The sequence below is a fragment of the Puma concolor genome, chromosome B2 (genome assembly GCF_028749965.1).
Source record: "Puma concolor isolate L17-30 chromosome B2, mPumCon1.1.hap2, whole genome shotgun sequence".
NCBI classification, from domain to species: Eukaryota; Metazoa; Chordata; class Mammalia; order Carnivora; family Felidae; genus Puma; species Puma concolor.
In genome coordinates this window covers 11478706-11504901 of record NC_141671.1, presented here as the reverse complement: position 1 = coordinate 11504901, position 26196 = coordinate 11478706, and the positions used below count along the sequence as shown (strand labels likewise).

Below are 26196 nucleotides of genomic sequence, written 5' to 3'. Positions count from 1 at the left end.
TTCCAGTAAAGCTACATTTCATATAATTTCTTGGGCCACTATTTTTTACCTTGAACCCTATTAAAGTGTTACATGGCCTCAATGGTTCTAAATTTTCATAAAGAGGGTCAATTTTTAGAAAACTCTGGAAACAATTCAATTGCTCTAAAATAATCTATATATCCTTATTCTATTTAAGCTAACATGCATTGCATTTATTTTATTTAAAAATTACTTGTTATTTTTAATTTTTCGTTTATAGAATTATTTTTTAATTTTAATTATTTTTTTAAAGATTTTATTTTTAAGTAATCTCCATGCCCAACGTGGGGCTCAAATTTACAACCCCAAGATCAAGAGTCGTGTGCTCCACTGACTGGGCAGCAGGTACCCCTTTAAAACTTTTAACTTTTAAAATTATATAAGACATGCCGATTGTAAAAAATTCTTGTAATTTCTAAGCAAAACAGGTATATTCTTTCACCATCCCATCACACTCCTGTATAGCTACTTTACCAGCTTATTTATGACTTTTTTCTATAAAGTTATACATATTTCTGAGCAAAGCTCTGTTATGTGATTTGTGAACAACTTTTTCTCAAGAGTCATCCAGTATATTTTCGTGCCTTAGCATAACTATCAGTTGCCCAAAAACATGTTGATATTACTTGTTTTTACTGGTCTCATTTACTTTTCCGTAAGTAGATACAACTTTTCAACAATGTAGTCAATTCCCCAACTTTTATGTCGTTCTTCAAAAACATCAACCTTCTCAAGGCAATGAATGTTGCATGTTGAACCTGAAACAAGAAAGGGGAATGAGTTTCTAAGTTGATGAAGAATGCGATAGGGAATCTTCTAAAAACACATCAAATGATTTAAAAGAAGTACTGAAGATGTTTCTTTGCCTTTGAATGACAATGGGGAAATGCTAAGAGCAAACTCTGGACTCCGAATCACCATCACTACTTACAACTCCTAAGACCTAAATTAAACATACCATCTCTCTGAAAGAATTTAATGCCTTTAACATAACACGCCGCTTAGCTAAAAAGGCATATCACAGAGATCTGTCCCTTTTCTAGGATAAAATAGTCTTCAATAAAATGGTTTGACTTTGATTTTATACACTTCTAGACACTAATTTGGGGCGCCTGGGTGGCTCAGTGGGTGAAGCGTCTGACTCTTAATTTTGGCTCAGGTTATGATCACACAGTTGTGAGATGGAGCCCCACATCGGGCTCTGTGCTGACCACCCAGAGCCTGCTTGGGATTCTCTCTTTGCCTGTCGCTCTCTGCCCCTCCCTCTGCTCGCATGCTCTCACAAAATAAATAAATAAATATTTAAAAAATTGCTAGACACTCATAGTTACCAGGTCAAAACAGAGAATTGATTTTATTTAAAATATAAGTAACTTACCAAACAAGTTTTTAATTTCAGCATCTGGAACATAAAACGGTGGGCCTAGGTGAAAGAGAAACATGGTGAAGAATAATTTCCATAGATCTAATTCTAAAGAGAAATTCTCAGGGCCCGCTTCTCCGTCTGCTTCCAGTGACCTAGGTACACTCCTTCTATACACAACATAATTTCCCTTACATATTAACACCCAGTGCTCATCACTACGAGTGTACTCCTTACTCCCTATCTATCTGAGAGTGGGACTTACTCCCTACCACCAATTAAACCCATTCCCCCACCCACCCCCCATCCAACAACCCTCAGTTTGTTCTCTATAGTTAAGAGTCTGTTTCCTGGCTTGCCTCTCTCTTTTTTTTGCCCCATATGTTCATCTGTTTTGTTTCTTAAATTCATATGTAAGTGAAATCATATGGTATTTATCTTTCTCTTACTGACTTATTTCACTTAGCATAATACTCTCTGGCTCCATCCATGTTGATGCAAATGGCAAGATTTCATTCTTTTTCACGGCTGATTAATGCTCCGTGTGTGTGCGTATGCCACATCTTCTTTATCCGTTCATTAGTCAATGAACATTTGGGCTATTTCTGTAATTTGGCTGTTGTTGATAATGCTGCTATAAACAACACCGTGCACGTATCCCTTCGAATCTGTATTTTTGTATCCTTTGGGTAAATACCTAGTTGTGCAATTGCTGGATGACAGGGCTATTTTTAGTTTTTTAAGGAACTTCCATACTCTTTTCCAGAGTGGCTGCACCACTCTCATCAACAGTGCAAGAGGGTTCCCCTTCCTCTGCATCCTCGCTGACACCGGTTGTTTCTTTTTATTAATTTTAGCCATTTCTGACAGGTGTGAGGTGATATCGCATCGTGGTTTTGACTTGTATTTCTCTGATGAAGAGTGATGTTGAGCACCTTTTCATGTGTCTGTTGGCCATCTGGATGTCTTTGGCAAAGTGTCTATTCATGTCTTCTGCCCATTTCTTTATTGGATTATACGTATTTTGGGTGTTAAGTTGTATCAGTTCTTTATATATCTTGTATACTAACGTTTTATCCAGTAGGTCATTTGCAAATATTTTCTCCCATTCCATAAGCCGCTTTTGGTTTTGTTGATTGTTTCCTTCTCTGTGGTCCAGTTTCATTCTTTTGCATCCTGTCATCCAGTTTTTGGGACTTGGGAACTTTTAAATCGGAATGAAGCTGATGAACAAATTCCTTAGTGTTTCCTTCATCTTCTGAGTATTGATTTTCCTTGACTCCAACACTCACTCACATTGTACACATCCCTTCCACTTTGCTGCAGGCCATTTACTTGTAAGGAAATTGAGCTGCTGCCCCTTTCATGAGGTGTTGTGAGTCCCACTCTCAGATAGAGCCTGTGGTGTTCTGTCCCCAGAGGCCTGGCCTTAAGCCTCCTATTCAGGAATGGAATTTAAATCAGATTAGTAGCGCTGAGGTCTGTCTCCAATAATTTCTATTTCTATCTGATTGTTCCAGACTTAATTATGGACCCTAGGTCTCATTTTTTATATTATTATAATTTTTTTACATTTATTTATTTTTGCAAGACAGAGCACAAGTGGGGGAGGGGCAGAGAGAGAAGGAGACACAGAATCCGAAGCAGGCTCCAGGCTCTGAGCTGTCAGCACAGAGCCTGATGCGGGGCTTGAACTTACAAACCGTGAGATCATGACCTGAGCCAAAGTCGGATGCTTAACTGACTGAGCCACCCAGGCGCCCCCCAGGTCTCATTTTTTAAATGAGGTTTTAAGATCTGATTTACTCAAATAGAAAAAATACTAGCATATGTAAATATTTATAAAACGTCACACTTAAAACATCACTTTTCTAAGTTTAAAACAAAGATTGTTATTCAAGAGTGCAATAAATTATAAAATTTTAGAAATTAAAAAATATAGTTTAGAGATTTTTCTGCACACCTCCGACCCCCACCCCGTATCCTCATCCTGCCCATCTTCCTGTGAGGATGTGTCTGGGCCCCTAACCCATCCCTACCACCAGGGATGACCCACATATGCTCCACCCAAAGCAGGGCAACCAATCTCTCTTCCTTCTACTCCAGAGCTCATGAGATTTCTTTTATATTAGGGCCATCCATTCCTCCTCTGCTCTATAGTCTGAGCTGTGAATGGCAAACAAAATGGAATATGAGCGAGAAAACTTGTGGGAAGTGGAAAAAAACATTTACTGTTTCCATTAGCCCAAAGCAGACTTTTCTTCATGTATAAAAGGCAGTATTCTTCCTTTGCTCTAAATCAAGAGTATATAATGCTATCCATGTCATAGAATTAAATCAGGAAAAGAGGCAACATCTTTGAAAAAAAGAAAAACAAAAAACTTTACCTGGATGTTTAGTGGGATCATAAGAAAGAACAGCCAAGAGGTAGCGAAACCCTTTCCTCGTTAGGGACAGCATTATATCTGTATAGCTAAAAAGAACACAGCAGAGTAAGGTGTTACATTTCTCTTGGTTTTTTTTCAAGTTTATTTATTTATTTTGAGAGAGAGAGAGAGAGAATGAATCAGCAGGCAAGAGGCAGAGAGAGAGAGAGGGAGAGAGAATCCCAAGCAGGCTCTGAACTGTCAGCACAGAGCCCAATGCGGGGCTCGATCCCATGAACCGTGAGATCATGACCTGAGCCAAAATCCAGAGTCAGACACTCAACTGACTGAGCCACATTTCTCTACAAAGGCAAAGCCTGCAGGGGGGTGAGAGGCAGGCAGGGAAATCAGGTTCACTTTCACCTACATTACTGAGTTAAATTCTTGTAAGGACTATCTGCAGTCGATTCGCATTCTAAATGTCAGAAACCGGGTCTGCAAATTACGTCACCCACCTAAGCTGGGAAACAGTGAAGCTAGGAATCAAAAGGAGGCCGGCTTCCAGGGCTCACCTGATCAGAAGATGTCACATAGAAGTGAGCAGAGGCTCTTTCTGGCCTGATGGGGTACTCGGAGGCCTATCGACTTGGAACACATACTACGGAAGTGCTGTCAGCTCTGGGGCAGGGCCTCCCAGACCAGCTGGGTGTCAGTCACCTGAGCACTTGCTGAAAAAAAGGATGCTTGCACTCCATCCTTGGAGCCTGATCCGGTAGGGGTGGGGCTAGTGGGGGCCGAGAAGGCTGTAGGTTAACAATATTCCAGGTGACTGGGTCCTCTCCAGGGGCATATATGTAAGACTGTGTACAAGACAAGACAATCCCTTTCCTCTACTGAGTGGGAGAGGGAGAAGACTCACAAAGAGGCAAAAATTCAAGGGAGGGTGAAATCAGAGCCCTGCAGGTACAGCATGAATGATGGGTGCTATGGGCACAGTCCTTGCCATACGTGTCCCGCCCGGGGAGCAAGGGATGCCACTACCCAGCTGTGTCTGGTCGGTTCAGAAAGGGGGCCTGACTCGGACGGGCCCCATCGGCAGAGTGACCCCAGTACAGCATGCTGAGTTGGGCCATCACGTGACTGCACTGGGGACCGGAATCGAGACACCCAAAAAGCAGGTGCTGGTTAGCTGTCGTCATTGTACGGAAAGCTGGAGCTTTGGGGGGCTGTGCTGGGGTGCTGGTGCTGGGGGTTGTGGGAAGTCAGACATGTGGGAGCAGAAATGGAGGAAGCAGAGGAAGCTGAGGTCAGGTTAGGAGCACAGAGGAGACGGGCACAAGGAGGTAGAGACACTGTGAGGGACAGGCAGACAGAGACAGACAGACTGTGCAGCTCTAAGAGAGGCCCCCTAAATCTTGGTACAGCAGTTTCTACTGGGCTTGCATATACTGTAATCCCTGTGCACAGTTCTGGGAGTATCTGGGGAGGGGATCAGCATGGGGATTAGGAGCATGCACTTTGCCAGGTGTGTGAGCATGAAGCCCAGTTCCTGCACTTAGTGGCTAGGAAAGCTTGACAAGCTCTCAATCTCCCTATGCCTCAGTTTTGTCCTCAGTAAAATGGGGATAAGACTAGTAACTGACTCAGGGTTTTCTGAGTAGTCAGTGAGTTTATACACATGAAATACTTGGAACATTGCCTGGGGTGTGGGTAAGCACCCAGGTTAGCTTCCGTTATTCTCTTTAGTAGACTCCCCCAGTTAGGGCTGGCTTGAGTGGGTTGTATGTCCTTGTAAGGAAAGCATGGGACCAAAGCAAACTTTTTTCTTTTAAAATTTTTTAAGGTTTTTATTTATTTTTGAGACAGAGAGAGAGAGAGAGCAAACGAGCGAGCAGGGCAGAGAGAGGGAGACACAGAATCCAAAGCAGGCTCCAGGCTCCTAGCTGTCAGCACAGAGCCCGACGTGGGGCTCAAACTCACAAACTGAGATCATGACCTGAGCCCAAGTCAGACACTTAACTGAGCCACCCATGTGCCCCACTAATAGATCTTTACTTAACTTTCTGATTCTTGGTCTTAAGAAGGAAGAATTAACTTGTCATCCCCAAGAAGGGGATCAGTCAGACTGGTTTGGCAGGGTTTCTTAGGACTGACATACTTCATTCCGTTTGGAATGTGGACTCTCTCAGCTACTTTCAAGAAATTCAGAAAAATGAGAGAGAGGTACACCCCGCTGATTCATGTTAGGCAGGAGACCTGGGATCAGCCAACATCTCAGGACTTGCCTGTATGCGGTCAAAGCAGAAAGATGCCCAGTGTTAATGACAAGAATGAGATAAGGTATTAACATGTTAAGTACCAGGACCAAGATAAAGAAAAAGATCTTTCTATTGGCTTAAAGTAAGTTGTTATTCTGGTAAGAGAGGCCAACATGTTCTCAGGTGTACTTGGAGCTGTGATCTCTCTCTCTCTCTCTCTCTCTCTCTCTCTCTCTCTCTCACACACACACACACACACACACACACACACACACACACACACACACACACACACGGCTGGGCTCGGAGGAAAGACAGCGGGGGAATCAGGGAACCCAAGCTAGGACTGGATTCCCTACTCAAGACTTCTAGATGGGGATCTCACTACTCTTTATTAACCATGAAATAACAGTCCAGAGGCCACTTAGATGGTCTTTATATCTAGCACGGAGGAGGTGATAGTCGCTGGTAGGAAATGGTGTATTTTCTTTGCTCTGCATCTAGTTTGCTTTCATTTGTTTATCTTACAAGTATTTATTAAGCTCTGACTATGTGCTAAATATATACTCTGCCAGCCAGCGGGAAAACAACACAGTGTGCATCATCTGTGCCCTCATAGTGAGCTCTGTGACTCCCAGTTCGCTCCCCACGGCCTTATGGATTTTCACCACACAAACCAAAGCCCCGAGAAGGACTAACCTCAGAGACGATGAACATCCTCAGGGCACAGGAAACACCTACAAAGGCAGATGCTTAGCAGAATCGGGGTCAGTATACATATGTGGTGTATTATAAACAAAGAGGCTTCATGTGGTACTTGAAGTTGATAAAGCACACTGATGTCCCACAAGAAATGCAATGCAAACACTGGAATGTGATGCAGATGTTTGAGAGAAAGAGCAGAGCTAGGAATATAAAAACGGTGAGGGCAAATACCATGTATGATTTTTTCCGTGATTTCCCCATATATATTTATTTTTTTTTTATTTTTTTTTTAAAAAATTTTTTTTTTCAACGTTTATTTATTTTTGGGACAGAGAGAGACAGAGCATGAACGGGGGAGGGGCAGAGAGAGAGGGAGACACAGAATCGGAAACAGGCTCCAGGCTCTGAGCCATCAGCCCAGAGCCTGACGCGGGGCTCGAACTCACGGACCGCGAGATCGTGACCTGGCTGAAGTCGGACGCCTAACCGACTGCGCCACCCAGGCGCCCCTCCCCATATATATTTAGAACACAGTAGGAACTCTGCGCATTTGTTGAATAACTGAATGACAGTAAAAGAATTGATGTGATCAGTAAAGACCAAGGGTAAGAGATAGGCAGCCACAAGCAAACGCTAACGATGGTCCCTTAGGGAATGACAACTTTTAGGTACATGAGGAAGGGGAAGGTTCCAGAAAAGAGGTGAAGGAGAAGGAGTGGCAAAGAAAGAGAGAGGAGAACAGAAGTGAGAATTATCGCCTAATGGGGCGCCTGGGTGGCTCAATTGGTTCAGGCCATGATTTCGCAGTGCGTGAGTTCAAGCCCTGCATCGGGCTCTGTGCTGACAGCTCAGAGCCTCAAGCCTGCTTCAGATTCTGTGTTTCCCTCTCTCTCTGCCCCTCCCTCAGTCATGCTCTGTCTCTGTAAATAAACATTATCACTGAAGGAAAATATATATTAAGAAAATGTGGCATGGTGGGGGGCTGGCTGGCTCAGTCAGTGGAGCATGTGACTCTTGATCTCGAGATTGTGAGTTTGAACCCCATGATGGGTGTAGAGATTACTTGAAAATAAAATCTTTGCAGTTACGTACATGGAACTGGAGGGTATTATGCTAAGTGAAATTAGTCAGAGAAAGACAAATATCATATGACCTCACTCATATGAGGACTTTAAGAGACAAAACAGAGGCACATAAGGGAAGGGAAGCAAAAATAATATAAAAACAGGGAGGGGGACAAAACACAAGAGACTCATAAATATGGAGAACAAACTGAAGGTTACTGGAGGGGTTGTGGGAGGGGGAATGGGCTAAATGGGTAAGGGGCACTAAGGAATCTACTCCTGAAATCATTGTTGCACAATACGCTAACTAATTTGGATGTAAATTTAAAAAAAAATTAATAAAAAAATAAATAATTAAAAAAAAAATGTGGCATGGTCTACTTAAAGAAGATTAGGTTTGGCAATAAGCCTTACTCCTGAAACAATTTCTTTAAAATAAATTATTTTGGGGCGCCTGGGTGGCTCAGTCAGTTAAGCAGCTGACTTCGGCTCAGGTCATGATCTTGCGGTCAGTGAGTTCAAGCCCCGCGTCGGGCTCTGTGCTGACAGCTCAGAGCCTGGAGCCTGTTTCAGATTCTGTGTCTCCTTCTCTCTGACCCTCCCCCGTTCATGCTCTGTCTCTCTCTGTCTCAAAAATAAATAAACGTTAAAAAAAATTTTTTTTAATAAATTATTTTATTTCACTGATGTGCATGCAATCCTAGTCTGCCTCTAGGGGCACCTGGGGGGCTCAGTCGGTTGGGTGTTCGACTCTTGATTTCAGCTAGGGTTGTGATCTCGTGGCTCCTGGAACCCAGCCCTGGCACGGGGCTTCCTGTTGACAGAGCCTGCTTGGGATTCTCTCTCTCCTTCTCTCTCTGCCCCTCCTCTCTTTACGCTCTGTCTCTCTCAAAATAAATAAACTTAAAAAAAAAAAAAGAGTCTGCCTCTATAGGACTAAATAATTCAACATTTATATGCTATCTCCAAGTAAGCATGTGAATGATATTTGAATTGGAAAGTACATAGGAGAGGCCATTACATAGTGTGCTTTCTCATATTTTATTTTCTAATAAGACGAGGTGCGATAAGAATGGTCAATAACAAAATCTCTGACATAATAGCAGCTAATATTTAGCAGTTATGGAGAGCAGACAGGCACTTCCCACATATGTCTTTCCTTTTAATCCCACAAGCACCCTTGCAGATAGAATAACGTAGGGATCACGAGCGTGGGCTTTGACCAAACTCCCTCAGTCAGAATTTCAATTCTGTTGTGTTTTAGCTGCCCAACTTTGCCCAAGCAACTTAATCTCTTTGTTTTTTTAATTTTTTGTAATGTTTATTTTTTCCATTTTTGAGAGACAGAGAGGGAGAGAGAGCGAGCAAGCGAGCATGAGTGGGGGAGGGGCAGAGAGAGGGAGACACAGAATCCGAAGCAGGCTCCGGGCTCCGAGCTGTCAGCACAGAGCCTGATGTGGGGTTTGAACCCACAAACTGTGAGATCATGACCTGAGCTGAAGTCGGTTGCTTAACCGACGGAGCCACCCAGGCGCCCCAAGCAAGTTAATCTCTTTGACCATAATCTCATCTGTAAAATGGGAATAATGGTAGCATATACCCCACAGGGTTGTTTGGTAGATTCCAAGTGTTGATAGAACGTTTCCAGCAATGGCTGGCGCAGCAAGTGCCAGACAGCGGCCACCTGGTGATGTCAGTGGAGGCGGACGGGGTGGTGTCAGCAGGTGAGCTGCTGTTGTGCAGAGTAAACTGAAACCTGGTGAAGGTGAATCCTTTGATCAAGGCAACACAGCTCAGAAGGGACGGTGCCACAAGCCTTGTCCCAGGTCCGCATGGCCAAATCCTACCCTTTCACCCAAAGGGGGTTTTGGACGTAGGTCTTCTGATGCCGGACACAGTAAGCTATTTCAAAATAGTAAAAGTCTAATTTTCTGGAGCTCAGAAAAAGTACAGCGTATTAAATTAAGAAGGCCAAAAAGGAAACGCCAACATAATTAAAGAAACCAAATTACTAACCATTTACGATCGCCTGGGTTAACAGCAACTAATGCTCCTCTATCCCAGATCCTGTCGAATTTGCCAATGTTCACTCTGTCAGGAAGAAAAAGAAAGAATACAACAGCTTAAATAAGAAAAATCAAATCTTGAACAAGATGAACAGCGCCCCCCGTGGTGCATGCTGGTATTTCGCCGGCTGTTAAGGATCTCCTGTCTGCTTTTTCAGAGCCTCCAGGGACGTGTTGATGCGGGTATGGGGAGCTCCTTCCAGTCGTAGGGGCCGGTGGCAGGAGCCTCCCCCTTCCACTCTGACCTGGGAGCACGAAGGAGGCCCCGAGAACTATGTGTCACAACAAATATCCGGGACTTTCCGGAGATGGGATGTCACCACCTTCTGCACTTCGAAATTCCTTTCTGTTACAGACTAGGTGTGAAGCGGAGACATTGTCTTGCTCTCCCTTCCTTTTCCCCTACCTGCCTAGAGTTGTTAGACTGTTTTCCATGTTCTGGAAGCTATCCAGGGACAAAGATAATCAAGTGTGCAGACACGTAGGCTGTAGCAAAAAGAACGGCAGAGCACAGATTCAAATCAATGCTACCGCAAGTAAACGGGAGGAATACAAAGACCTTCCCCACTCAGTGCTGCCTGGCAAACACTCAAGTTACTAAAGGTGCAGAGGTGCTGGGGCGCCTGGGTGGCTCAGTGGGTTGAGCGTCTGACTTCGGCTCAGGTCATGATCTCACGGTTCACAAGTTCAAGCCCCGCATCAGGCTCTGTGCTGACAGCTCGGAGCCTGGAGTGTGTGCTTCAGATTCTGTGTCTCCCTCTCTCTCTGACCCTCCCCTGTTCATGCTCTCCCAAAAGTAAATAAACATTAAAAAAGAAATTTAGAAAAAAAAGTGCAGAGGTGGTATTCGGTCCTACCTGGGAAGATCAAAAAGGTTGCAACAGTACAGTGAAATGTTCCCTGAAGAACTCTGTAATGAAAGTCAAGGAAAAAAAAAATCGGTTTAGTTAGGAGATAACTGAATGGTGAAGGAAGACAAGAGGGGCAAAGTAAAAGTGGTAGGGAGAGAATATGTAGTTAAACAAGAATGTGGGGAGCCTGGGTGGCTCAGTCAGTTGGATGTCTGTCTGCCTTTGGCTTGGGAGCCTGGGTGGCTCAGTCAGTTGGATGTCTGTCTGCCTTTGGCTTGGGCCATGATCTCACGGTTCATGAGTATTAAGCCCTGTATCAGGCTCACTGCTGTCAGTATAGAGCCTGCTTCAGATCCGCTGTCCCCTTCTCTCTCTCTGCCCCTCCCCCACTCTCCCTCTCCCCCTTTCCCTCTGTCCCCCCCACCAAAGTAAATAAACATTAAAAAAAAACATGAAGAATGTGGGGCTCCTGGGGGGCTCCGTGAGTTAAGCATCCAACTCTTGATTTCAGCTCAGGTCATGATCTCAGGGTTTGTGGGATTGAGCCCCTCATTGGGCTCTGCACTTATAGCGCAAAGCCTGCTTGGGACTGTCTCCCCCCACCCTTCCCCTGCTTGTGCTCAAGCTCTCTCAATAAATAAATAAATAAACATTAAAAAAATAAACATGAGGGGCGCCTGGGTGGCTCAGTTGGTTAAGTGACCGACTTCAGCTCAGGTCATGATCTCATAGCTCATGAGTTCGAGCCCTGTGTTGGGCTCTGTGCCAACAGCTCAGAGCCTGGAACCTGCTTTGGATTCTGGGTCTCCCCCTCTCTCTGCCCCTCCCCAACTCACACTCTGTGTCTCTTTCTCTGTCTCTCTCTCAGAAATAAACATTAAAAAATAATAAACATGAAGAATGGAATTGTACTGCAAATAATTTTTTTAATGGTGCTTTTGTTTTTTTTAAAGACCGATATGGGTTCTTTTGGATCAACTCTAAGAGAAAAATCAGAGAGAAGTTAACCCTGAAGAATTAGTTACCTATTATACTTTTCAGAGCTTGTTCAATCTAAACAGTATTTACTTTAGCAGACCCCTGATATTTTGACACTGTTAAAGATAAGTAAACAGGCCAACCAACTACCAGGCAGGCAGATACAGAAAGGCCAGATTAAAAAAAAATTTTTTTAATGTTTATTTATTTTTGAGGGAGACAGAGGGAGAGACAGAGTATGAGCAGGGGAGGGGCAGAGAGAGAGAGAGAGAGAGAGGGAGACACAGAATCCAAAGCAGGCTCCAGGCTCCGAGCTGCCAGCACAGAGCCCAACGCGGGGCTCGAACTCGCGGCCTGTGAGATCACGACCTGAGCCGAAGTTGGACGCTTCACCGACTGAGCCACCCAGGTGCCCAGGTCAGGTATTTTTAACATCATTTCATGCAAAGTGCAGTTGTGTGGACTGACCTCTCCTTCCTCGCCCTTCACCCTCACCCCCACCCCCCAGGCTTCTCACATCCCTGGACAGCGGAGTCCATGTCACGTTACTCCCCCCTGGGCCACGCCCCCAGCCCGCTCCCCTGTAATGTTAGCAGAGACATCCAGACACCGTTTCAGAGGCTGCCTCTCATTGGCCTTTCCCCGGGGCTGTCAGGCAGCTCCCTGTTGTGTCTTCTGGGTTCTCACGTTCTCAGGCACACAACCAGAACAGTACAGGCCATCCTGTATTCAGGGTTTATACCCGCGCGGCTCTGCTCCACCAGCCTGTCCTCACTGCGGTCAGAGTCTGTGCCAAATTCACACCCGCTCTCTAGAACCCAGGATAGTTCTGTCCACAAGGTGCTCAGGCAATGAGCTGATGAATGAAAGAGAGCAAAACCAGGGGTCCACAGGCAACTGTCGGATTTTATTCTGAAATGACGCACCAACGGAGGCTTACAAATAGACAAGGGTCTCTAAAGACCAGTCTGGAAGCACCGTGGGGGGGCAACCCAGAGGGGTGGGAGTGTCAGCAGGGAGGACAGCCAGTGAGTCTCAACTTTGGGAAGCTTTGAATAGTACTGATCCCCAGCCCCACCCTTAGAGTTTCGGATTTAACTGAGCTGGGCTGAACCCTCAGATGGGGAATTTTGAAAGATCCACAGACCTTTGCAAATGTGCCCCCGGGGCTGAGAACCATTGCTTGCTCCAAGACTAGTCTCTGAACTGAGTAAACCCTGGGATTCTTAGATGATTTGAGAATGGGGGTGGGGGGCAGGGAGTGGGGAGGAAGCTGTAAAATGAAGTACTATCAAGCCTCCTACTAACCCACAATTAGTTTCAGATATTTAGAAAAGAGAGTACTTTGTGAGAGACTGAATGCACCAGTGGACAATGGCCAGACCATGTAGGACTAGAGAACTTGGACCCGTGACTTCTGTGGCCGCTAGCCTGGGAAACCAAAGCACAGCCTTTGCTGCGACGATGTGTCATTGGGTTCTAGGGGTGCCTGGGTGGCTCAGTCAGTTAAGTGTCTGACTCTTGATTTTGGCTCAGGTCGTGATCTCAGGGTCGTGGGATGGAGCCCTGTGTCAGGCTCTGTGCTGAAAGCATGGAGCCTGCTCGGGATTCTGTGTGTCTCTCTTTTTCTCCCTCAGCCCTTCCTTGCTTACATGTTTCTCTCTCTCTCTCTAAAAAAGTAAAACAGGGGTGCCTGGGTGCCTCAGTTGCTTAAGCGTCCGACTTCAGCTCAGGTCATGATCTTATGGTCCGTGGGTTCAAGCCCCGCATTGGGCTCTGTACTGACAGCTCAGAGCCTGGAGCCTGCTGCAGATTCTGTGTCTTCCTCTCTCTCTGCCCCTCCCCACTTGCACTCTGTCTCTCTCTCTCTCAAGAATAAACATTAAAAAATTAAAAAAACAAAAAACAAAAAAACAAAAAACAGCCTCACTCATTCCCATTTGGGTGGTGTTTTATTCCCACATTATTATCCCAAGCAGACAAAGCTGTCTACCTGGCTCACTGTGGTCAAAGGACGAAGACCACTCCCAAATCCGTCATTTCCAGCCCAAACGTCGCCCGGAGACATAGAGCCATTTGCCAGCTACACCTTCACCATCGCGCAGGCCTCTTAAACTCACTTTTTTAAACAAGTAATCTCTAACAACCGGGATATTAAGAGTCGAACATTCTACCAACTGAGCCAGGCAGGGGCCCCAAACTCATCATCCCGAGAGGAAAACTCATTTGCTCTGCCCTTTGAGCTTGTTTCTCGTTTATTCTCTGCCATCCATTCCAGTCATCTGGGCTGAAAGGGCAAACTCAGCTCCCCCCTGATTCCCACTCAGTTAATCTTAAATCCTGCCAGTGTAACATCCTAAACACTGCTTTGAGCTGCCTGTTCCTCTATACGCCCTGTGGCTTTCCCGGCGCCAGCCTTCAGGAGCTCTTCCCTGGCCCTCCGCACGCGGCCTCCCAGCTGGTCTCTCTGCCGGGAGGCCGCTTCCCTGACGCCACAAGGGTGGTTCGTCTCAAAAGAAAATCTGGCCGCATCAGGCTCCAACTTAAAACCCTTCCTGCACAGGATGAAGGACCAGCGTCACGGGGCATCTGAGAATGTGTGCTAGACTGCCTGACCGTCACCACGCTTCAGCGAGCCCTGCGAGGCTGGGTTAGGGGACTCTCCTGTCTGTTCCCTTTATACCCTGTGTCGTTACACTTAGCTCTGTGTGTGACAAACAGCTTCCTCTGTGTTTCTCTTCTCAGCTAACAGATTCTTTAGGGCAGGGAATATGTTTTGATCTCTTCAATGTCCTTTGCAGGGAGTGGCACAAGAAATTCTCAGGAATGCCTGTTTATAAATAAAACTAACAAACCCAAATCAAAATCATGATTATAGATAGGCTTTGACATCAGCTATTAAAAAAAAAATTTTTTTTTGTGTGTTGGTTTTCTTGAAAGAGAGAAACAGAGCACAAGTGGGGAGGGGCAGAGAGAGAGGGAGACAGAATGTGAAGCAGGCTCCAGGCTCTGAGCTGTCAGCACAGAGCCTGATGTGGGGCTTGAACTCAAACTGTGAGGTCACGACCTGAGCCAAAGTTGGTCACTTAACCAACTGAGCCACCGAGGCACCCCAACCTCAGCTCTTTAATACATTTGTGCACATCTAGCTATCACCTTTCAAGCCCTAGTTCTTTAAACGCTATAGTGTCCTGGTGAATCTGATAAAGTGGGGTCACATGACATCTGTACAGTAACTTAACTTTCTCTAAGAGAAACCTTTTCCTGGGGGTGGGGCGGTACGGAAATACTTATTTACCAAAAACAAAATATACCTTGAATACTTTGGCTCCAGGAATTTCCATGATGGGCTCTTCCGAGTAAGAAAGATTCTGCTCTGTAAAAAATTCCCGAATCCCAAGCTCACTGATTTCCACACCCACTACACAGTGTCCTCGGTCCGCAAACCTGCATGAAATCATGTTATTCACACTTAAAATTTTTATTTCGGATACATTACTAAATAAAAGAGCATACCCCAATAAACATTCAGTTCCCTTAATTTTAAGGGATTAGCATAAACTCAGGTTCACAGGGTTTCACAGAACTTGTAGGGAAGTGCATCTATGTATTCTCAAGCTTAGTGGTACCTGGAATTCTGAAAAATTGATTTACATGACCTTAGGAAAAAATTAAAAATTTGAAAACCTATACCTTAAAACATTGGTCTGTTACAAATGGATCTGATTAGAAGAGTTTCTCATTTAAAAGCATTCTGTGGATTAGAAATGCTTTTTAATTTCTCTAAATTAGCCCTGTCCATTAAAACTTTCTGTGATGACAGAGGGGTCTGTACCTGTATTGTCCAATCCACTGGCCACTAAGCACATTGGCTACTGGGCATTGGAGATGTGGCTAGTGTGATTTAAATTCAAATCGTCACACGTGGCTAGGAGCCATGGTACTGGGCACAGGGCTCTATGACGTTAGCGTCCATTTCTATAATCTTACAACTTCCATTTACTTACCATCAACACTATCCAGAAACGTATCGAATTGCCATATACAAATAACTAGTGTTTTCCTTCTAAGTTGTGTAATTACAGAATTCACAGCTGTGGGATCTTGACTCCGGGGGAAACAGCCCTAGTAGCACAAATATCTAGGCACAGTACTGATTCATGTCAAATTAAACAAACACATACAGTCAGTTCTGCTATAATGCAACATAGGCATCCCTAAAAATCACTGTGCAATGCAAAATTATGCAATAAAAATCGAAAGGCTTATGGGGAAAGTGGGGGTTGGGGCACAAATAAAAAAACTTTGTCACAGTGGAACATTATTCAGCCATTTGGCACAGAGCCTGCTTGGGATTCTCTCTCTGCCCTTCCCCTGCTCATGCTGTCTCTGCCTCTCTTAAAAATAAATAAATAAACTTAAAAAAAAAATGAAATCTTGCCATTTGTGACTACATGAATGGACCTTAAGGGCATTGTGTTAAATGAATTAAGTTTAACAGAGAAAAACAAATACAGTATGGCCTCATTTATATGTAGAATCTAAAAAAAAAGAGAAAGAAAAAAAGGCTCATAGATTCAGGGAACAGACAGGTGGTTGCCAGAGGCAGGGGCAGAATGTAGTCGAAATGAGTGAAAGGGTCAAAATTCCCAGTTAGAAAATAAGTAAGCCATGGGGATGTAATGGACAGCATGTTATACAGTATTATAGTTAATGCCATACTGAATATTTGAAAGTTACTGAAAGAGTGGATCTTAAAAGTCCTCATCACAAGAAAAAAAAATTCTCCCACTATGTATGGTGAGGGATGTTAACTAGACTTATTGTGGAGATCATTTTGCAATATATACAAATATCAAATCATTATACACCTAAAACTAATGCCATGTTATATGTCAATCAGACCTTAATTTTTTTTTTTTTTGAAAAGCTGTTACACATTTGCCATAACTTAACTCTGTGACTCCAGATTTCCTCAAAAATATACAGTGAAAATTTAGAAACAAACTGCATAAATAATACATAAGAAAAAAAACAACAATTCTCATCGGTGCCACATTATTAAAAAGAAGACAAACAGAGGGTGCCTGGCCGTCTCAGTCAGTAGAGCATGTGACTCTTGACCGTGGGGTTGTGAGTTTGAGCCCCACGTTGGGTGTAGAGATTTCCTAAAAAATAAATAACATCTTACCAAAAAAGAGAAAAAAAGAAGAAAGACAGGAACCTCATAGAAACGGTGGCACAGTTTTACGCCTGTTATATGGTTACAAAATATATAAATACTAGCGTGTGGCAAGGTGACATTGAGAAAGACCTGAAGCTTACTCATAGAAGTGAATGTTGGAAGGGAGGCAACTTGTAAGTTATTGTGCACTGATAGAATGGGGGTGACTGGAAAGTTCTAACAACAGCTGTGGATAGGAGTGGCTCACAGCACACAGGTGAACTGAGGTGTCGGGGAACTGTGTGGGGTGTGTGCATGGGTGTGTTTTGTCCCTTCACACACAGCTGCCTGTAGTTTTCTGCTCTTCCTTCATGTTTCTTGTAGATGAAATTGCATGTAAGTGAAGGTGAAATTCACGTCACGCTCAAATCGTCCCCTGATTTATCAGTGGAGTTAGAGTGAAAACAGCATTTTTGAAACGAGGTATAGCAGAACGGATTGTACCTATTGTCCACACAAGACTACCACTTTCAATGAGGTCAGAGCGTGAACTGTTTTACAGCTCTAAAATAAACATATGAATAACTGGTCTTTCATATTTCCTCCTAAATTCATAAGTTAATATACAGGGAATATTTTATTTTATTATTTATTTATATATTAAACAACTGAAAAAAAAAAGTTTTTTTACTTTTATTAAGTAGGTTCCATGACCAATGTGGGGCTTGGACTCACCACCCTGAGATCAAGAGGTGCATGCTCTACTAACTGAGCCAGAGAATTCCCAGGTGTCTCCAGGGAATTTTTTTTTTTTTTTTTAATTCTTCCTACAAAGTTATCCAAACTGGCTGTGAAGATTTTTATTTATATTTGACATATGGAAAACAAAATATAGCCTATTACAGACTGGCATAGGCTGGATTATATTGGAATATACCATCCTGAAAAAAACCTAAGAAAATGTCTTAAACATTTTATTTTAACACTTTTGGGCCTCATCTCATAGTTATCTATTCACATCTGGTATCTGTACAGACCCTAATACGCAAATTAGATACATAAATGAAAAATCTTCTAATACAGTAACTTACTCGCAATTCTAACAGCTTAGTTGTGGTATTTTTTTTAATGTTTATTTATTTATTTTGGGGGGGGTGTGTGCTAACATGAGTGGGGGGAGGGGCAGAGAGAGAAGAGGACGGAATCCCAAGCAGGCTCCGCGTGGTCAGTGCAGAGCCCCACATGGGGCTTGAACTCACGGACCGTGAGATCATGACCTGAGCCAAGATCAAGAGTCAGATGCTTAACCGACTGAGCCACCCAGGCGCCCCAGTTCTGGTATTTTTGTTACACATGACTTTGGATCCAAATATCTGACAATCACATTTAATTGTCTATTTACTCATTCCATTTCCTAATCTTGTCTCAAAACCTCTGCTAGTGCTAGATGGTTAGTACTTAACCACAGGGCAATAAGACCGTCTGTTTCTAGAGTTAATGCTTTTCTTGTAAGGAGTTTCCAAAGCAACTCTTCTGGTTTAGTGAGTTGGTTGGGGATATGTCTAGTAATACAGTTTAAATATTCTCAATGTCATGGCCACACTAGAATCTTAAGCCACGTCAGCCATGTCACAGGTGCTCAGCTACTACAAGTTGAGCCTGTGGGTGTGCTGGCTGCAAGAATGCCACATCTGTACTTGAAAATCAGCTCCAAACGCATTCATGTTTTGTGGGTCAGCCACCTACATTTTTATAGGAAATGGAGCATCTTCAAGTCGCTAAATTTTTCATTTACTAACCTTTTTAATACTTTAAAATTTTCTTTCCTGCCTAATGATCAAAATTCTCAACATTCAAGGTTATAAATTAAAAAAAAATTTTTTTTAAATGTTTATTTATTTTTGAGAGAGAGAGAGCAGAGTGTAAGCAGGGGAGGGGCAGAGAGAGAGGGAGACATAGAATCTGAAGTAGGCTCCAGGCTCTGAGCTGTCAGCACAGAACCCGACCTGGGGCTCGAACCCACAAACTGTGAGACCATGACCTGAGCTGAAGTCAGACACTCAACCGACTTAGCCACCCAGGCACCCCTCAAGGTAATAAATTAGTGGTACTTCTAAGCAGGTCTGTGCATGATTACCACAACTGAGTCATATATAGAAGACGATTGCCAGGTTTGTGATTTTAGGATAATCTACGGTAATAGCGGCTTGCTAATTAAAGTGAGTTCTCTCCACAGAGAATTACTTACAAGAAATACTTTCCTCATCAACAGTTTTGTAACAATGATTCTTGAAAACAATTGCCTATGTGCTTGTAGTGGGAGGGGAGAGCTGAGTTGAACCGTGGACTACATGCTTTATTGCCCAAGAGTTGTAATTTGTTTTGAATTTTTCTGACCACCTCTAATCAAACTATCTAAAATTAACTCATCCAAATTCCTAAACCACCTACAAAAATGAAACTGCACAAAGATGTCGCAGACCTAAGAGAAAAGGCTAGCCGCCTGCATGCCTTGAGACCCCACCACTAGTTCCAAATTATATTTATAGGATTATAAATAAATGATAATTTTTCTTAGAGACCCAATAAAGAAAGGCCACACTGTGTCTTACTGAGAATATTATCTCTATGAACCCAGCAGTAATAATCTACCAAAAATAAAGGATCCCTGTATATTTCCTGAGAGTGGAGCTTTTAAACCTGTATCTTTTAAAATATTCACCTAAAGTATTTGTCATCAAGTCAAGAAAGTGTGTTAATGCTCATCTGCTCTTACCATTTCATCTCAACTGCTTTTCCACAAAGAGGAAAAAATACTCTCAGAACATTCTCGCCTTTAAGGAAAGTATCCAAATGCTTCTTTAATAATCTGGGGAGAAAAAAAAAAGATTTGTTTTCTTTAGCCTAATGCACAGAGGAAAGGATTACAATCACATGATGCTAAGTACTTTTCATGCACTATCTCACTTAATATCCCCTACAACTTTACAAAATAGGTAACATTCATTATTACACTCTCCAGTTTACATAAGAAGAAAAAGAAGGTTAAATAACTTGCTTAGTCAACAGATAGTAAGTCATCTGACATCTGACTTAACCCTGGAACTTTCCTCATTTGTAATTAAAAGTTATTTTTCTTGGTTGATAGGTTTTAAAAATTCTTTATTAATTCCCCAATGTATGCATGTGTGTGTGTGTGTGTGTGTGTGTGTGTGTGTGAGAGTGAGAGAGTGAGAGTGAGAGAGAGAGAGAGATGGGGAGCCGCTGGACCCACTGAATTTTTCAACATTCATTTTATGAGAAGCTATCTAAATGTGTACTCACGTCTTAGACTCTGGAAAGTTTAATTCTGTAGTTAATTCCCTCTGTAGAGATGTGGCTCTTCTAAGGCCACCCACATGACAAAGATAACCCATATAATGGCTCTGGGAAGATGCCCCAACTACCACTCAGTGTGCAAATACAGTGATAGTGATGATGATGATGATGTCGTCATCCCCTGGGAAGTAAGAGTAGCTGCCTAGAACAAGTCTGACCACTTTACTTAGCACTGGCCCATGATACATTGCTACTGCTTCAAAGCTTACCACTACTAACACATTGCTCAGCATCCTATTTCATGTATTAATTTTTCTCAGCTTCTTTTCCTACATACAGGAAGAAAAAGTATTATATAGATAACACTTTACATTTGAACACACGCTATTGGAAAGCAAAGTCAGAACATCGCCACCTTTCAGTATAAAGAGATATACGCGTTAATGTGGGCATCTGCCATATATATAAATGTGTATGACCAACATGCGGATGCTACAGGGGCTTAAAAAAAGACATATTTCATAAATCTCAGATGCCTTCAATTGTAAGACACCATTATCTATACCCCCTGGGAAGAGCTAACATTGCTGATAAATCTAAGACATGCCAGAGATGCGCTGTATTTCAGAGACGATAAAAGGTGAAAAACTAAAAACGTACACTTTATAATCAGTCATATATTGTGTACCTATATTATTATTTCTATTTCCAAAGTCAGTTTCTGATGGAGCATTTCTCTCTTATATATACCAAACATTTCTTACTGATGTCCTTGTTCTTGATGAAATCCAATTTTGCCGTCCACCCACTTTTCTCGCCATTCTTCCAGAGTTAGTACTCGGTTTTTCTGTACCTCGGTATCGGGGTACTCTTTAACATCAATTAAAGTGCTTGTATCATCCATAGTTTCATGCACACCTTTGCCTTACAAACAGATGCCTTAAATGCCTGCAAGGAAAATATTCACAATGTTGTCATTTAAGGGCATCGCAATTCTATCGATAAATGAAATAAAAACCCATTATCCTTATTCTGTCTCTCTCTCTCTCTGCCCCTCCCCTACTCACAAGCACATGGCAGTGTTCTCTCTCTCAAAATAAACTTAAAGAAAACCTATTATCGTTAGCAATATGGCTTTTAAAAATATTTCAACATCTAAGGAAAAGCCATCCAAAAGATTACTTCTCAGTGAGCCTAATTGTAGAAGCATACCTCATATTGCTTATTAGGAAGGATCTTTAAATTTTTTTTTTTTCAACGTTTATTTATTTTTGGGACAGAGAGAGACAGAGCATGAACGGGGGAGGGGCAGAGAGAGAGGGAGACACAGAATCGGAAACAGGCTCCAGGCTCTGAGCCATCAGCCCAGAGCCTGACGCGGGGCTCGAACTCACGGACCGCGAGATCGTGACCTGGCTGAAGTCGGACGCTTAACCGACTGCGCCACCCAGGCGCCCCAGGAAGGATCTTTAAATAAACTGAATTACAGCTTTAAAAAAATGCTTATTTATTTTTGAGAGAGAGAGAGAGAGAGAGAGAGCATGCATGCAACCACACGCATGCAGGGGAGGGACAGAGGTAGAGAGAGAGAGAATCCCAAGTAGGCTCTGCACTGTCAGCACAGAGCCAGATGCAGGGCTCAAACCCACGAAACATGAGATCATGACCTAAGCCCAAACTGGGAGCTGGATGCTTAATCGACTAAGCTACCCAGATGCCCCAATAGACATGGCCTATTTTTGATCAAACATTTGGAGTACACATTATTATGACCAGTTAAATACTATTCACAGCTGAACCACATAGTATTCTATGATTACTTTTCTGTACAACTTTTTATTTTCTAGTTAATAGCTGTCTTACTTTTTCATTTATATAAAATCCCTATGTACCTGTTACTAGTTCAACTCTAAGCTCTACCAATTGTCCCAATCTCCTATCAGTACACTCTCAATCTCTTATCAGATATTCTACCAATAGCATCATCTTGGAGGGGACTCTCTGGGAGCCTTCTGGCCTGGATGTTCCCTGTTCCCACTGCATAGCTAGCATTCTGGGATCACTCTTGTTCATCACCCTGAAGATCTCCTTCTCTTTTAATGATTCCCTTTCTTTTACTCTTTTTTTGGTTATTCACCCAAAAGGGTGAAGCACAACTTTCAACAGCTTTCTAAGAAAGGGTGCACAGGAGAAAAGGTTTTTGTGATTCTGCATGTACGACATGTCTTCATACTATTCCAGATCCTTGATGTATAGTTTTGCTGGGTATAGAATTCTTGGTTAGAAATCTTTTCCTCTCACAATTTTGAAAAAAGTAGTTCCATTGTCTTCTAGCTTCCAGGGGTATTGCTTAAGTTCAAAGACATTCTGATCCTGATATTTTCCAGAAGGTCAATGTTTTGCTCTCTCTCAAGGCTCTTCTTTGACCCTAGTTTTTCCGATTTCATAATTCTGTGCCTTCTTTTGAATCTGCTTTCAACAATTTGGCTGAGTTTTTTAATCTGGAAATGTCATATCCCTCAATGCTGGAAACATTCTGGAATTATTCAGATAATAATTTATGTCCCTCTTTTGTTTCTCTTTCTCAGACCTCTTTTATTTGGCCGTAGAGCCTCCTGACCTAGTATTGTAAATTTCTAGTATTTTTGTTCCCATTTTCCAGCTGTTCATCTTTTTGCTCTATTTTCTGAGAGACTGCCTTAATTTTTATCCTTCTACCTTTCTATTTAGTTTTTAAACAAAATTTTTTATTTGGTTTTTCTTTCCTGCTATCAAGTCTTTAATTTTCAAGAGCTCAATTTTTGCTTCTGATGTTCTTTTTATATTACTTTGTTATTTCATATATAGATGTAATATTTTCTCTTATTTATCTGCATAGTCTGCTGCTTATGAGTCACTTTTTCTGTTTTTTTTGTCTTCTGTCTTTCCAACTAGTGACTTTCCTTAAATGCCTAGCAATTCTTTTTATCTGCTCATATTTAAGAGCAGTACCAAAAAGCTGATTAGATGTTTAAGTATGTGGGTGGGTTCACTGACTGTAAGCTGCACCTTAAGGATGATGTGAGTGGATTTCATCTGGAAACCTAGATGTCACTATCTTTGTCTTCTTTTGACTGGGCAGACTTTCCATAGATGGATCTCTCAGTCCCTGTGATAAGGATCAAGTTCTTGGAAGCCATGGTTCTATACTCACATAAGAAAAGGACAGAAGTGAGAGGGCCCCAGCATTCAGTTTGCTTGTGTTCAATTAATCTCCATTCTCAATATGGCACTCAAATTCCCAACTGTGTATTTGTATCTCCCTAGTCCAGAGACTCCTTACCTTCTGCAGGGAATAAACTCCCCAAGTCTGCTGGTGTGGCAAGAGACAGACACCTTGTTGCAGGGAGTTGGTAAAGGGACCTGGGGATTTAGCACTTTCTGAACCAGAATTTCAAGCAATGCTCCTAGTTTCAACCACACCCTTCCACGTCCCAGAGGAACCTGGTGCTAATTCCTGAGCATTTGGGGGATTCTATAATGCGAATGGGGTTGCTTATTGGCTTTCCCCAACACTGGTTTATAGCTTAGCTTTCTTGAGGGGTGCATGGCTGGCTCAGCTGGTAGAACATGTGACTCTTGATCTTAGGGTCATGAGATCAAGGGTCATGAGTTCAAGCCCCATGTTGGGCATGGAGCTTACTTTAAAAAAAAAAAAAAAAAGAATTTAGTTTTCCTCAGTCTGCAGAATCCTTTACCACTTGTCCATCTGCAGTTTTATGGTTTTTTTGTCTCACCTATCCTCCCTACCCTATTGCTGTTTTGGTGGGGTTTTAGGAAGGCGCAAAATTAGATATGTGGGTTTGATATCCCATCTCTATTCCATAAGTTGGTGTTTTCAAATAATTTTTCTTGCAGTTTCTTTTTTGCATGGGAAAAGGCACACAATGGAACTGGGGGAAAAAAAGACACTTAAATATAACTGCAATCCCTCTGAACATATGAGGAAAATGCCTGTCCTTTCAATGTGAACGTTGTTATACTAAGGACAATGTAACACCAATAATTCTAACATTCTAACATAATTATTTGAATCATTAGTGAAACTATTTTAGTTTGGAGTATACTCACATGCTACTATTGGCGGGTTTAATTTAATGATTTATCAATGAGAATAGTAAACATCACATAAGAGCAGGTGTTTCTGGAAAAGTTCCCTTTACTGCAAAGTTTGGTTCTAGTGTGCTTAGGATTTAAGGAGAAGGCACCTCCCTTGCAACTGGGAACATAAATTCACTTCTCAGCCAACATTTGTTAACAAATGCTTTTGCAAGGTCCTGCTGATGTCAGGAGGTGACTTTCAGTTTTCTGAGAGGTCGGGGGAAGTATCTGATTACATTGGGTACAGAAAAGCAAAAAAGAGGAGCAGTGTTGCAATGTACATTTTCAGCAAGAAACTCTGGAACCTCAGCTTGAGCTCTCATAAAGCAGTTCTCTATTTAAAACAAAAAGGAAACAGAATTTTATCATAAAACCAGGACAATCTGGAATTGCACACTTCTATTCCTTTCACACAAACTTGAAACAAAAGTTAACGTCATGTATATAACTTAACCACCTCTTAGCTGTTCTAAGAGCATCTCAGTGGATACTTGCCCACGTGCTTTTTTAGAGAAATAAAACGTTTCTTTTTATAACAAGATAAAAGTGTGAATTATAGGGTTGCCTGGGTGACTCAGTCAGTTAAGCATCCAGAGTCTTGATTTTGGGTCAGGTCTTGATCTCTCTGTCGTGAGAGCCCCTGGGCGGGGGGGGGGGGGGGGGGGCGGTCTGTATGCTGGGTGTGGAGCCTGCTTAAGATTCTCTCCCTCTACCCCTCCCCCACGTGCCCAGGTACGCTCTCTCAAAAAATTAAAAAAAAAAAAAAATTTTTTTTTTTAACGTTTATTTATTTTTGAGACAGAGACAGAGCACGAACGGGGGAGGGTCAGAGAGAGAGGGAGACCCAGAATCTGAAACAGGCCCCAGGCTCTGAGTGGTCAGCACAGCGCCGGACGCGGGTCTCGAACTCATGGACCGCAAGATCATGACCTGAGCCGAAGTCGGCTGCTCAACCAACTGAGCCACCCAGGCGCCCCTCAAAAATTTTTTTTAAGAAACGTGCAAATTATAACAGTCAGGAAAGGCAAAATTCACAATTACTCCTACCCATACACAGAAACAGATGTGCTAGTTTGGCCCCCAAGTCCTCCGTGGGTGGACTCTCAAGTCTGGTTTCCTCTCTAACCTCTTCAAAAAAAAACGTTTCTACTTTCGATTTATTTTTATTTATTATTTTTACAGAGAGAGCTCGCATATGAGCAGGGGAGAGGGGGCAGAGGCGGAGAGAACCTTAAGCAGGCTCCAGGCTCCTGAGCCGGATGCCAGGTTTCATCTCACAACCCTGGGATCATGACCTGAGGGCTAATCAAAAGTGGGCCACTCAACCCAATGAACCACACGGGCGCCCCCTAGATTTATTTTCAAATGTTGCTAAGTTGAAGAATAACTTCTCTAAGGTGCAAAATTTCAAGAGGATGGCTCTTAAAACATGCATACAACTGTATAACAGCTTTGGAGCAAGACAAAATCTTTACGGCACCCCAGTTCCCACCCCCCCTACCCCTATCCTCACCCCTGCCCTCGCCCCCAGAGCATCACTGATCATTAAACGAGTATTTCTCTTTTCTTAAAAACTACTAATAGAGGACGATGCTTTAGGGGCACTTTAAATCCTGGACTCAGGTCATTCACAGCGCGACCTCGTTATTCCCAGATCCCACTCTGCTTCCTGATCCCGTTTCAGGGCGTACATTGCTGGGCTGCCCACGGTCGTCAGGATGCCCCATTCCGGAATCCGACCACAGGCTCGCACCCAGCAAGGCTAGCCATTTCTCCCGCACCCTCTCCGCGCGCAACAGAGCCTACCTCGCGCGCAGCTCGCCGCCGGGACCCCGCAGCTGGCTCCCGCGCCGCCTGGCGCCCGAAGGGCCGGGACTCCGCGCCCCGCCCCCGGGCCCGCCC

General features: G+C 43.1%; 1 protein-coding gene across 5 annotated transcripts; it reads right to left on the bottom strand.

Annotated features, from left to right (window-relative positions):
- Positions 1–412: 412 nt before the first annotated feature.
- TPMT (thiopurine S-methyltransferase) lies at positions 413–26196 on the bottom strand. Of its 5 annotated transcripts, none has more exons than XM_086706168.1 (10): positions 26101–26183; positions 24265–24628; positions 20919–21102; positions 19613–19705; positions 14987–15119; positions 10701–10753; positions 9794–9868; positions 3772–3857; positions 1400–1444; positions 413–779 (listed from the first exon to the last, which is right to left on the bottom strand). In XM_086706168.1, exons 3-10 carry the CDS (start codon positions 21056–21058, stop codon positions 667–669), a joined length of 738 nt encoding a protein of 245 aa, XP_086562294.1. In that variant the 5' UTR covers positions 21059–21102; positions 24265–24628; positions 26101–26183; the 3' UTR covers positions 413–666. The 5 variants fall into 5 exon arrangements, 2 of the variants coding, with proteins under 2 accessions (XP_086562294.1, XP_086562293.1); XR_015251039.1 differs by lacking the exon at positions 24265–24628 and adding an exon at positions 3441–3550 and having other exon boundaries at positions 638–779; positions 26101–26196; XR_015251038.1 differs by lacking the exon at positions 24265–24628 and adding an exon at positions 3452–3550 and having other exon boundaries at positions 638–779; positions 26101–26196.

Excerpts from the sequence above, each read along its gene's own strand:
- TPMT (XM_086706167.1), bottom strand. The coding sequence starts at position 21,058 with ATGGATGATACAAGCACTTTAATTGATGTTAAAGAGTACCCCGATACC. Across the intron at positions 10,754-14,986 it reads CTGGAGCCAAAGTATTCAAG|AGTTCTTCAGGGAACATTTC; the intron begins GTATATTTTGTT and ends CTTTCATTACAG. Across the intron at positions 780-1,399 it reads TGAAATTAAAAACTTGTTTG|GTTCAACATGCAACATTCAT; the intron begins GTAAGTTACTTA and ends TTCTTGTTTCAG.